The sequence below is a fragment of the Simochromis diagramma genome, unplaced genomic scaffold, assembly GCF_900408965.1.
Source record: "Simochromis diagramma unplaced genomic scaffold, fSimDia1.1 OVJJ01000091.1, whole genome shotgun sequence".
In the NCBI taxonomy this organism is placed as follows: domain Eukaryota; kingdom Metazoa; phylum Chordata; class Actinopteri; order Cichliformes; family Cichlidae; genus Simochromis; species Simochromis diagramma.
The window spans coordinates 2,411,580-2,424,417 of record NW_024386901.1 but is presented as its reverse complement, the minus strand read 5'-3'; the positions used below and the strand labels follow the sequence as shown (position 1 = coordinate 2,424,417).

The window sequence follows — 12,838 nt, the reverse complement described above, 5'->3', positions numbered from 1 at the left end:
ATCCTCTTTGTTTTATGTGTTTGTGAATATATATATATATATATATATATATATATATATATATATATGCACTGTTGATACTACTGAGGTTGTGATATTGCACATCTGGCGGGAAGCTTTCTGTAAACACTGTGCAGCGTTTTCTTTCTGTTATAAAAGGAAATTCATATAATCTCAGAAAACCCGGTTACCTGTAGGACACACTCTTCAGCAATAAAGACCATCTCCTCCATGAATCTGTTAGTTACCGATGTGATTAGATAATGACACAAGGACGGATAGTGCTGCAGTGCTGGCTTAGTGTCCATACTTGAGAGATTCATACCTGCATCACAACATGGACCAAAGGTATTACAAACCATACGTGAAATTCTGTACATACACATAAAACTGTCTGTGTTTTACATGTACATACTGTATATACTTCAGCAGGAGCAAGGCAGAGCGAAAGAGAAGAGGTAATGCAGCTTATGTCCTCCCGCAGGTGTGTCCAAAAACCCATCGGAAAATTACGGCTGATTGAAGCAAATCAAATTTCTTATTGACCATTTTTCCTTCAGGACCCAGACTCGCACAGCTGACCAATAATCTGTCTTTATGCTCTGACTGGACATCTTTGGTCTCATCGGCTGACTCGTAGCGAGGCTTCTCCGACTCATCGGCTCCCCCACAGGCTGGGCGTTGGGATGAACATTTTCCTCATCCTTTATGGCCTCAGGTTTGAGATGGGTTCAGTGCTGTGAGAAAAGTTCAATCTCAGTCCACCCTAAGCCTGCTTTGTATGTCGTAAGGCGTGTAACCCCCTATGTGTCTGTCACTTAGTGTGGGTTAACTGCTGGAAGGTCCACTGGTGAGGAAGTAGGTCATCATCTCTCCTTTGCCCTTGACTGTGACCACTCCTCTGTATTCCAGTGTGTAGTTATAAGAGCTCAGTACCTGGTGCAGTTCTGGGGTCACCTGAAGGCAGATGGAGAATGGAATATTTAATTCCCTGGTCAGCATTTTTGAGATTTATCATTATTTTGCTAATAACTCCCAGTAATCAATGATTTGACAGCTTGAAAGTCAAACATGCTGTGTCATTGATTAAGATGGAGTTTAATGGAACCATAATTTCTAGAAAGAATAACTTTCAGTCAAGTTGAACCCAGTTTAATTTGACTACAGTGCTGTCTTAAACTCTTTATATTTTGCTACGAAAATTGGAAATAATCAATAATGTTGAGATCAGGAATCTGGGGAGACCAATCCATGTCTCAATATCAAACGTGCCCAAGGATAATATTTTACCTTGATTCTTAGCTGTTTTTTAATGCTTAAACAATTCATAGCTCAGTGTTATGTACTCAACAGAGAAAACTTTCTCTGGTCAGATACAAGGACTCATCTGAAAATGAGTGAAAAATTAGCCAATGTCCAACGATAAATGTTGAAAGACCTTCAGAAAGCTTGGAAAATTACGAAACATGCAAGAAAGTCTGGCTCCTTGGGAGTGCAAGAGCAGCTGGCCCTCCGCCGATTACCAAGACTACTTGGAGTACATCTAGAAGATGCGAAATGTAGCTACCGTCACTGAAACTGATGATCACCATGGCAGCAGTGATACCTGAAGCCTTGGAAACTGCGAAGCAAAGACTCACATCCCTGGCCAGCCACTTGAAGAGGTATACCAGAGAGCTAGAAGGCAGGAGAATAAACCAGTTGTACTCCACTGAACCATTCAAGGGAGAAGGACACAACCCATAACGGCAATGCTCAGTGGCTAGTGGCTCTAAGAGCAGACCACAGCATCCTTCCCGAACAGGATCCAGGATCCATGGCAGTGACAGACATCCAAGAAAAGGTCCAGTAAGAAGCACCAGGCTCTAACATGATTCATGCCTACTGGCTGAAGAAAGTGACTGCACTGATGAAGCAGTCCTAGATGACACAACAAACATCCATGAGTACATCAGGAACATGGCCACAACTGACCGCATGCTTAGTGAATACCTCAGGAAGCAGAAATATGAGAAAGAAGAGGAGCAAGAAGAAAAAACATCATGGAAGGACAACCCCCTGCACGGTATGTACTATCGGCAGATAGAGGAAGTGGCTTATATCAAGCAATCCTACCAGTGGCCGGACAAAGCTGGACTATCTTTCATTCTGGAGGCTCTAATCATGGTAGCATAGGAACAAACTCTGATCCATAGAGGCTGGAGTCTACCACACCAGGCAAGACCCCAGGTACAGGCTGTGTAATAATGCCCCTGAGACAATCCAGCACATAGCAGCAGGTTGCAAGGTGCTAGCAGGCAGGGCATACATGGAACGCCATAACCAAGTGATCGACAAAGTATACAGGAACATCTGTATGGACTGGAAGTCCCAGGGTCAAAATGGGAGACGCCCTCTAGGGTGGTCGAGAATGACCGAGCTAAGATCCTGTGGGACTTCCAGATACTGGTGATGGATAACCAACTGGACATAGTAGTGGTGGACAAGCAGACAAAGGCGGCTGTAGTGATAGATGTAGCTATACAGAATGACAGCAATATCATGAAGAAGGAACACAAGAAGCTGGAGAAGTACCAAGGGCTCAAGAAGATGTGGAGGGTGAGGGTAACAGTGGTCCCAGTGGTAATCGGAGCACTTGGTGCAGTGACTCCCAAGTTAGGCGTCCAGCAGATCCCAGGAACAACATCAGAGATCTCTGTCCAGAAGAGCGCAGCAAAGATACTGTGCTGGACCCTCTAGCTCCCAGGCCTCTGGTAGAGGACTCGCGCTTGAAGGATAAAGTCCGCCCACAGGGGCGAGAGGGGAATTATATAGTTTATGCACACGTCTTGTGATCTGTAAATCACCAATGGAGTGTCTAATCAGTTCTCTGTGTTGTTCTTCCTGAAATAGTGGTAATAAACACATCTGATGCCATAGTTCTGTCAATAACATTTTGTATTAACTCCTTATGCCTTTTCCCCTGATTATAGTCATTGGCTCGATGAGTTTGGCTACCTCCACTGGGAAATATTCTATTATTAGAGTTTTAATACAAGTTTCCAACAAAAACAACTGCAGAAGTTACAGAAAGTTACAAAAATGAAACTCATAACTTTACTAATAAAATGCTGCTTGGAGCCATTTGGTGTTCATTAGGAAGCAGCAGCTCATATTTTCTCTTTTGTCACTTTTTCCTGCAAAAAGGTGGACTGTAAAGAGATCAGATGAAATTAAAGAATTCAGTCTGTGTTCATATTAGCTTTGAATTATTAAGCTTTAATGATTGAATATCTGATAAAGCAAAACCAGTAGGGCCATTTTTAACAATCATTCTTCATTACCTTGAATACACTCCTTTTTTCCTCCCTTCAGTCGACAGATAAGTGTGGTTTTACAGAGCTTATGCACACTGGATGAATTTCAAATTTTTCACCAAAATAGACTGAAGGAGTTGGGAGGGAAGGAGTTCAGAATAATTTACTGATGGAATGCAAATTTTATAGTTGATTTTAAATAACTTACTGATTATCTGAGTACACAAAATCATCAGTGTGAATTTAAATGACAGGACATATAAAATGCTGCTCTGGCAGCATTACCTGGATTCTCTCTGGTACACCTGTGCTGTCCATGCGACTCGCCACATTTACAGTGTTCCCCCAGATGTCGTACTGAGGTTTCCTGGCCCCGATCACCCCAGCCACCACCGGGCCGATGTTAAGACCTAGGAAAAGAAATAAATATAGAATAATTGAAACTGCCAAACAGAGGTGCAGATTAAAAGATATGATGTATATATCCTACAAAATACTAAAATCAGATCTCAGAATCTTTTCAATTTGGTTCTTTAGTTCCAATTGGGCAAATCAGTTACTTTTACTGGAGCTGTAGTCAACAACAGTCTTACACTCTGCAAAACAAAAGTCCATTTTTCTTTCCTGCTACCCACCTATTTTCATCTTGAAGTTGTTAAAGGAGTGTTCATTGATGTATTTCATCTGGTCCATCAGCCTCATGGCGTAGTCAGCGAGAGCACGGATGTGTGACCGCCCGACCTTGTCATACGTGGAGTCATTGAGGCCGGAGGCTGCCATGTATGTGGAGCCGATAGTCTTGATCTTCTCCAGCTGGCGGAACTGATCCTCGCTGATGATCTGAGGATAGCAGAACGAAGGTTTGTAATATCAGTGGCCATATTTAGCAGAGTTTTGGGTCCACTGGATTCAATAGTAACCAAATAAACACAGCAATCAGTAATTGGATGTTATCAGAGCCGTTGTTCTGCATTCATACATTCAGACAGCTTCCAACTGGAATAGTTCAGATCTTACCTCATCAAAGTCGGCGATGATTTCATTAAGCAGTCGCAGGCACTCCACTCCCTCGTTGTTGCCCTCCAACTCTACGTAGAACTCAGAAAAGTTACTAATAGAGGCAAACATAACTGCAACACACTCGCACGACTGGTAGTAGAGCTCATCGTTCCGACGTTCCCGCTGCAGGAAGTGAGCGGCCACGTCTTTGGGAAGGATGTTGTGGAGCAGACGGCGGTTGTAGGCTTGCAATTCCTCCATCTCCTCCTTTTCCTCTGTGGCCTTGTGATGAGTTAGAGAAGAGGATTAAAGATTAATACTTCATTTACAACTGGATGGATTTTTTATGACATTTGGCACAGATATTGAAGATGCCAAGAAGATGAATGCTAATGAATTTGGTGGTCCCCTAACATATTATCTCGCCCCACCAGCAGCATTCAGTAATATATCCTGACATGGTAATCACCACTAAGTTGTTATTTTTTAAAGAAGGTTCAGGAAAAAACCCTTTTACCTATCACTAAATTTCTTTACTTTGTTTTGGTATCTCAGCCTCACAAAACTGCAAATGGAGCTTGAGACTCACAGCCTTGTTTTTTACTAACCATTGGTGACAGCAGTGAGCTGGAAAATAGAGAGCCCTCCAGCAGCTTTTTTAAATAAGTTTTTTATCCACTTGACTGGATTAGCAACTACAAGCAGAACAGCCTGCTTCACAACCTTCAGAAAATGCCAAAGAAGCCATGAACATCCCTTAAGGAATGTTCTTATTGTCAAATTGATACTGTACTGAATATTATTTGGTTATTATACGCACACTCACACACACACGCACACAAACACACACACATACACCCTCTGAAATGTTTGTACTTTCTCAAATAAGAACAAAAAGTTTCTTAACAACAGAATTTGGTAAACTATTTCAGTGTTTATTGGTGAAGCAATGATTCATGTTAGGGGATGCAAACTTTTCAGAGTCACGTTTTATACTAATCTAGGTACACCTAAGTACATGCTTACAATTACGAGTGTAACCAATCTTACCGAGCCAATAAAACACACTTGATTACTGAGATTAAGATCATCAATCATTGTCAGCAAGTGTGAACACCTCTATGAAAGCAGATGTTTTGGCAGTTTGTTGGTCCTGAGCAGTCAGGTGTGTGTTAACAGTCTTCCCAGACTATCCAAGAAATCTGCTTGACCATTCTTATTATCCATTAGGGTCCCTAATTTCATTTTTCATTTTCTTCATAGCCAGTTCAATATTTTAACACTAATGTTAAGTCTCCATAATGTATTTTTCAATCTGTTATTCAGATTTACAGTTAGATGAATAATATTATGATCAGAAATATCTCATGTTGAGCACTTGTTCACCCTGTATGTGTCTACATGGGAGCACAGTCTAGGTTTGCAAAGCTGCATCTGACTAAATTGCACATCGCCACCTCATTTCAGCTACCAAGCACGGTAGCGGTGGTGTTTTGAATTGGGCTTCTTTTGCATCCACGGGACCTGGATCGAACATGAACTCCTCTGTACGCTAAAGTATTGGAGAGTCGAATGTGAGTCCATTTGTCCAACAACTACAGCTTGGCCAAAGTTACAACAGATGCTGATCCACAAAACAGCAGTAAATCTACAACAGAATGGCTGAAAAAGAAAAGAATCTAAGTGTTGCAATGGCCCAGCTAAAGTCCAGACCTCAACTCAACTGCAATATACTGCAGAGAGTGGACGGACTCTGTGATGCTGCCTATTTGCTCATTTCTACAAAGCTTTAAAATTACAGCACTTAATTGTTCTCATTGGCTTCTGATTCCAGCCTTCACCTTGACAGGATGTCCGACCCACATTTAAAGTTAATTTGTTGTTTATTCCTATTATCATCCTTTAAAGGAACACAGTGAGACATCATTTGCATTTCTAACAGATCTATGCACAACTGTTGTGTCCATGCCTGTTTAAATATGTATATTTTCCCTGTCATGCTGATGACGATATTCAGGTACTGCCTAGCCTCATCACTTCTCAAATCACCAAATATTTTCACTTAAAGGAAATAAATGGAAATCCACTTCCTCCTGACAAAGTCTAAATCAACTAAATCAGCTGTTAAATGCCACATTTTAAACCAACTGCAGCTCATTTAAATCATAACATTCTGCATCAAGTGGCGAGTTGGGCTTGCTGGCATATTAGCTTTGTTTATTTTCTTTCAATCCCAACATGTTTTTGAATGAAATTAATTTCCTAGCACAAAATAATAACAGCGATTCCCTTCATAAAAATGCAAATTTATGCTAAAAAGCACACCAAATACGTATCTACAAAGTCACATAATGACACTTAACACGGATACCAGGAGGGAAAATAAACAAAACCACGTTTTAAGCATCAGAGGCCAATGGAATCATAACTATACAAGGGGAAGGGGCAGCAATGCGCTATAGGTTCTGTTTACTCTTGCTCACACACGCACACACACACACTAACCTGCAGTTTCCACAGGAAGTCAAGCCTTGCTGTTGACTCCACCTGCTGGGCGTGAAGGTACAGGGCAAGGACGAAGACTGTGATCACCACTGGAGTCATGATCTTTAGAGGCACCTTGTCTACTCCACACCTGGAGGTCAGCACATACACATATTAGTATTACAGATAGATTTTATGCCGAGTTACCCAGCTACCACAATCACTGATATATGCAGGTATTACACAGAGTTAAAGATGTACTCTGCAGGAAAATAACATAAAACACAAAAACAAGCTGCCCTCTAAATCTTGGCTAATTAGCGTTAGCATCTGTTGCCAGCAGGTCATTATAGTTCCATTTGTGCCAGTGGAGTGATAATGATGCTGTTAGCGTAAACAGATGACAGAGACCACTTTGGGTCCCGCCATCAGTCTCACCTTGTTCCATTCATGGGCTCACTGTGAGGGAGGAACAGAGAAGAGCCGGTGAGCACTTAGAACATCTGCACACCTTCAAAGCTTTAATCATTACAGGCACGAAATGACACACAGAGACACACACAGATGTAATAAAGAGACTCACGCGTTGTTGATGGCATTGGCCATGACCAGCAGGTCCTGGTTGTCAAAGAGGCTCACTTTGGGAACCTCCATGATGAGAAGGTAAAGCAGTTCGATGAAGAGCATGAGGAAGAGCTTACCGATGCTGCTGACCTGCAGGAAGACGGAACAGGCCAGCAGGCTCAGCAGCACGCAGGACGAGAAGTACTGAGGGAGAAAATGCAAAGAGACTATTGTTTAGTGGCCATGCTTTATATGCTGCAACAGTTCTGACTGAACAAGCTGCATCTGGATGAGTTATAAAACACACGATTAACCCACATTTTCACTGCTTAACTTCTAATTTGAGCACGAGTGTGCACACCAAATGTTAACATTTACAGCTGCAATTACCCCCACTTAGCACCCATTTGTTCTGCTCCCAAAATTTCGTTTCATGTCAGAAGTCTCACATTGAAATCTTACAGTTACGTGTGTGTGTGTGTGGTGTTCAAAAAAAAGCAATGCAGTACTTTGTAAGACAAATTTTACCCAATTTTAACCATGTGTTTGCTCTAACAGTGTTAAACACAGCATTTTGGAATATACAAGGTGATTTCATTACACCATTCGTCACAGCAGAAAGCAATGATTAGATGTCATAATGCTCATTAATGTTCTATAAAGTACATAACTTGTTTAAGCACATGCATTTCTATCTTTTTAGTGCTTGTGTTTTATCGTTGCTTTTTTTTTTTTATTGCTTGCAGTTTTAATATTGTTGTGCATCACCTTGAGCTGCAACACCTGGTTGAAAAGTGTTGTATGAATGAGATTCTGCCCACATTTTATCCCTATGTGGGAAACTTGGCAGCAGCACCTGAGTCGTATTTGTGTCTTATTTAAGTCCTGGACTCGTGCCATTGGCTGTTGTTCAGTTTAGGATTAATAAAATTAATTTGCACTTATGCGGACAGCCCGCAGGTTATCCATCAGCTCCGGTCTCTTCTGTTTCACCTCACTGCCCAACCAGCTGCAACAGATGGCTGACCTACCTAAGCCACAGTCTTGTTCTCCGTGCGGTGTTTGCTCGTACGGATTATTGGATCAATGAGGTTTGCTCTGTAATATTATAGGGTTTTTACATTACAATATAAAGCGCCTTATGATGACTATATATGTTATGTTACGCCCATGGTATTCAGCTGGAAAAGAGTGGAGGGTCCACTCTGGGTCAGGGAGGAGTTCCTGCTTAAATGTGGAGGAATTTGGGGTCTTGTTTACAAATGAGTATAGCGAGAGATTGATACATGGACTGGGGCCATGTCGCTGTACCAGTCATTTGTGGTGAAGGGAGAGCTGTGCATAAAAGCGGAGCTGTTGATTTACGGGTCATCTATGTCATTGATGTTCACAATCTCTGGGTAGTGACTCAAAGAGACACACACAAGCAGTACAAATGAGCTTTCTCCGAAGGACAGCTGGCCCCTGCCTGAGAGAGGGAGTGAGGAGTTCAGTGAGTCAAGAGGAACCTCTTGGGCACCTCTTGGGCGAACTTGGATCTTCTTTTCTTTGTTTGTTGTGTCATACTTTAAAAGGATACCTGTAAATTTATTGATGAAATAATCTAATAAATAAAACAGATAGGCCATAGATGGAACAAGGCATCTGTACCTCAGGAAAGCTGCAGATGAGGCCATCATGTCCACAGGGGCTGTGTTGTGTGTCCAGGCTGTAGTTGAGGAAGTAAGCATGGCAGGCATTGACACTGTCCAGGCTGATGTTGTGCTGTGCTTTGATGCAACTCCACAGGTCATGGCTGCTGCACGTGAACTAAAAAGGGTCAAAATTATTGCGAGACTTTTAAATCCAGACACTCAAAAGTATCATAGTCAAAAACCTCTCCTTGAAACATTGACCCATGACAAGAAAATGGGAATTTGGGAATCCTGTTAATGAAAACTTACAATGTTGACGAAAGCAGAAAGAAAGACGATGATGATGGTGAAGACACCAACCAAGGTGCTGTTTAGTCTAGACTGAACTATTCTCTTAGAGAGTGTCTGCAGAGGCACTGGGAAGATCTGGAGGACAGAAGAATTCCAACAATTAATATTCAGTTTTAATTGAATTAACTGACTTCATTTTCTCAGTCACTGGTTTCCAGTTTGACCATGCTTTTACCGCTCTGTGTAAAAAAGAGGCTCTGCTTTTTTTTATATTTTGTTTTTTAAAAAAAAGAGCCATGACTCACCGTTATGAAAACCTTCAAGCAGCAGCTCTATTTTTCTCTTCTCAAACCTTTCCCGTTTCTTATGAGTCATCAACAGCAGAAAGAAAACTGATCGACAAAAGGATTTACGGTCTCACTGCAAATCTTATTCGACAAGGCCCACTTTATAGAAACTTGTGGAAGAGATTGTGAAAATTTGCGAACTTATTAACTCCAGAAGAATGTACCAGATAATTACATTAGAGGCAGCGCAACAAAGTAATCAACTGAGCTGCATGCTATTCTGTAACTGTCTTTATTACAGCACAGCGCCCAGTACTCCTGTGTTTACTGAACAGGCACCAAATACGCAGCTGAAGACGTAGTGCAAAAAGAACATCAGCTGCTTCTGTTAAAGCACATTCTGTTCTTTGCTAAAGTCCACACAAACAGATCAAAACTGAGAACAGAGGGAGGAAACAGCTACCTAAACATTGGGAGATTGATAATATTTTACTAAAATACTATTCCTTAAGTTATCCTATGAAATGCAATTTTTAAAAAATGCTGTGTTAGCTGTTATTTAAAAATGAAAACTCCATAACATTTGACTAGGATAACCATGTGAAATATCTTCAGTTTTTACCTGATATTTAGAGTCACAGGCTTTGTTAAGGGTACAGAGTAATAAAATCGCACCACTAGACGTAAATAGATTGCAGTTGACTGCGAGTTTTTAAGGATATCCTAAACTTTTCTGTGGGTAAACACTGCTGTTAGCCTCTGTTAGCTGCTGTTAGCCTCTGTTAGCCTCTGTTAGCCATCATCAGTGAAGTGTATCTAACATGGTTGGACTTAGTGAATAAACTCTGATACAATGTGTGGTTGTAATTCGGCTGTCACGAGAGGGAAAGTGGGATTTTTAGGACACTCAAGCCGAACATTAGCTTGTAAAATGTTAGCTTAAAACCAGCTGCTGTTGTTCAGCCGGCTCATTGTCAGCTGTGTGTGGATGAGAGGATTGCATGTCTAATCTGCTGACAACAAGTAAGTGCGACAGTCATGAGTTGGAGCTCTGCTTTCAGTTCAGGGGATGAGGCTAGCAGTTAGGAGGAAGAGGATGATGTTTTATTAAGATGCCAGTCCTGCTGTCTCTTTCCTTCATGTTCAACTTCACATACTGTAAGCATGAGCCTTCATATCTTGAGCCTGAAGGTGCAGGTATGAATTAACATTTGCCTCCTAATGAATTCCTATGAGTTCTCTTTGGCAAACTACACATGTGGCTGGTCTCTAGCCGAACAAATAAAACCTGATTTGGTGGAACAGAGATGTCCGTTTCGGCAACTGTGTTGAAGATAGCGAGGCAACATAACAGCTTCCACAAATTGGAGCCTGCTCCTATTTATTTTAATGGACTAATTCTAAGTTTATGAGAATGCATCAGTTTGTTGGAATTACATATTGCATGCAAGTACCCACTAATTAATGTTTATCTATGAGTAGAATCATTTTTGTAACTCAAAAAACAATAATTGCACCTTTAAATACTGATCAAATTGACAGCAGAGACTGCTGAAAGTTTATGTTGTTGCTGTTGAAGTTTATAGTCTAGTAACCTCAGGCTAATATGCATAAAGTTTTATAGAACAAAGTTGAACAAAGGCTCCCTCCTGTGAATAATCTTGTGCAAGAATACAGACAAACTACAGAAACATGAAACGTATCCTGAATTATGTCAGATAAAGTAAATATGAGATGGAGCAGCTTTTCTCAAAGACTCACATAAACACGAGGGAAACTTAACAATTTTTAATTCATATAATAGATACGCACCAAGGGAGTCTGTTGTAAAAATGTAACAGATTCTGATCAAAAAGAACTTCCTTTGAGGAGAATATCTTTCATTTTCTAGATGAAGGATTCTCTGACCACAATTCATAACAAGTACAGCATCCAAACCACAGCCCGATAAAACATTTAGATTTGTCTGAACGATGTCTTACGCTGAACCGAACTGAAACGAGGCAGCTATCTTACGGGATAACATTCTCATAAAAGCATCTATAATCACTTGTATTGGTTATCACTTTGCCGAATGCCTTATATCTGCAACAAATCTGAGCAAAGCTCTGAGTTTCTCTGTGTCATTCATTACAAGCATAGACTTCTCACCCCAAAACAGCAGTACACAGCTGAGACGAACATAACAGCCGTCAGGATAATGAGACAGGTGATGAAGAAGCCGATCATCAGTCTGGAGCTGCAGACAACAAAGAGATTGGATGTGATTATATATCTACTGCAATATTTATTACTCTGCAATTCACAGTCAGTGTGGCATCTGATAAGTTAACACTTTCTCTTTATAGTCTACAACCTTGTGCTAAATACTGTGGAAGTAAACATCTTACTCGTGGGTGTGACGGGAATGAATAACACCAAAGAGAAGAAGCATTAAGATTAAGAGGGTAAAAGCGATTATAAAAATAGATTAAATAACAAGGGACAAGAGATGTGAGGAGGCAGCCTATGTGGGACTTTAAGGACAGGATTAAAAGACAAGAGAGGAGTGGTGAGATGAAAGTACTGAGGAGAAAGGTTAATAAAGAGGCAGGCTAAAGAAGATCAATACTAAGAGATGGGCAGGGAGAAACCTCTGAGTGCAGTTTGCAAAAAAAAGAAGAGAGAGGAGGGCTCGCTTTGAGACAAAATCTGACAGAGCTTTAAAATCTGGCCAGTGCTCGGGTGCAATTATGCTGATTTTGATCTGATATTCTTTTTTATTACTCATCATCTTTTATTACTCCTCTATTCAGTGATTCATCTTTATAAGTCCTGTTTTAAGGATAAAGGCTGAAGAATTTGGAAGAGAACTTGGAACAGACAGCATTAAGACTAAAGCAGTGCCGAGTTTTGTAAGGCTCCAAAGCCTGAACGCACACACTGACCACTAACAAAGACATAGTTTCTAAACAATTTATTAAAACGCATGTATTAGTGCTTATGAAATATAAGCAGATAGTTATATTTGCCTAATAAAGACAGCTTTTGGGATTATACCATGGGAGTATATTTTGGGAGTACTATTTAGAAGACCAAGCAATTCAGTTTCAACTTGGAGCAACTTCTTATATATACACTCACTGGCCACTTTATTAGGTGCACCTTGCTAGTACCAGGTTGGACCCCCTTTCGACTTCAGACTGCCTTAATTCTTCATCAGTATCAGCCTGAACTGATGATGCAGCACAACACAGATCATGTTAACACCAAATTTGATGTTCCAGCAGAAACTGAGACTCAT

General features: G+C 40.9%; 1 protein-coding gene across 2 annotated transcripts in view; it reads right to left on the bottom strand.

Annotated features, from left to right (window-relative positions):
• Positions 1 to 55: 55 nt before the first annotated feature.
• adcy5 (adenylate cyclase 5) overlaps positions 56 to 12,838 on the bottom strand; it is a 90,687-nt gene continuing 77,904 nt past the window's right edge. For both annotated transcript variants that reach the window (XM_040034784.1, XM_040034786.1), the window contains exons 12-21: positions 11,707 to 11,794; positions 9,287 to 9,403; positions 8,994 to 9,152; positions 7,363 to 7,547; positions 7,218 to 7,238; positions 6,801 to 6,930; positions 4,314 to 4,577; positions 3,932 to 4,136; positions 3,582 to 3,706; positions 56 to 957 (exon numbers count right to left, since the gene is read on the bottom strand). In XM_040034784.1, coding sequence (XP_039890718.1) covers positions 829 to 957; positions 3,582 to 3,706; positions 3,932 to 4,136; positions 4,314 to 4,577; positions 6,801 to 6,930; positions 7,218 to 7,238; positions 7,363 to 7,547; positions 8,994 to 9,152; positions 9,287 to 9,403; positions 11,707 to 11,794 — 1,423 coding nt within the window. In that variant the 3' untranslated portion in view covers positions 56 to 828. The remainder of the gene's footprint in view (positions 958 to 3,581; positions 3,707 to 3,931; positions 4,137 to 4,313; positions 4,578 to 6,800; positions 6,931 to 7,217; positions 7,239 to 7,362; positions 7,548 to 8,993; positions 9,153 to 9,286; positions 9,404 to 11,706; positions 11,795 to 12,838) is intronic.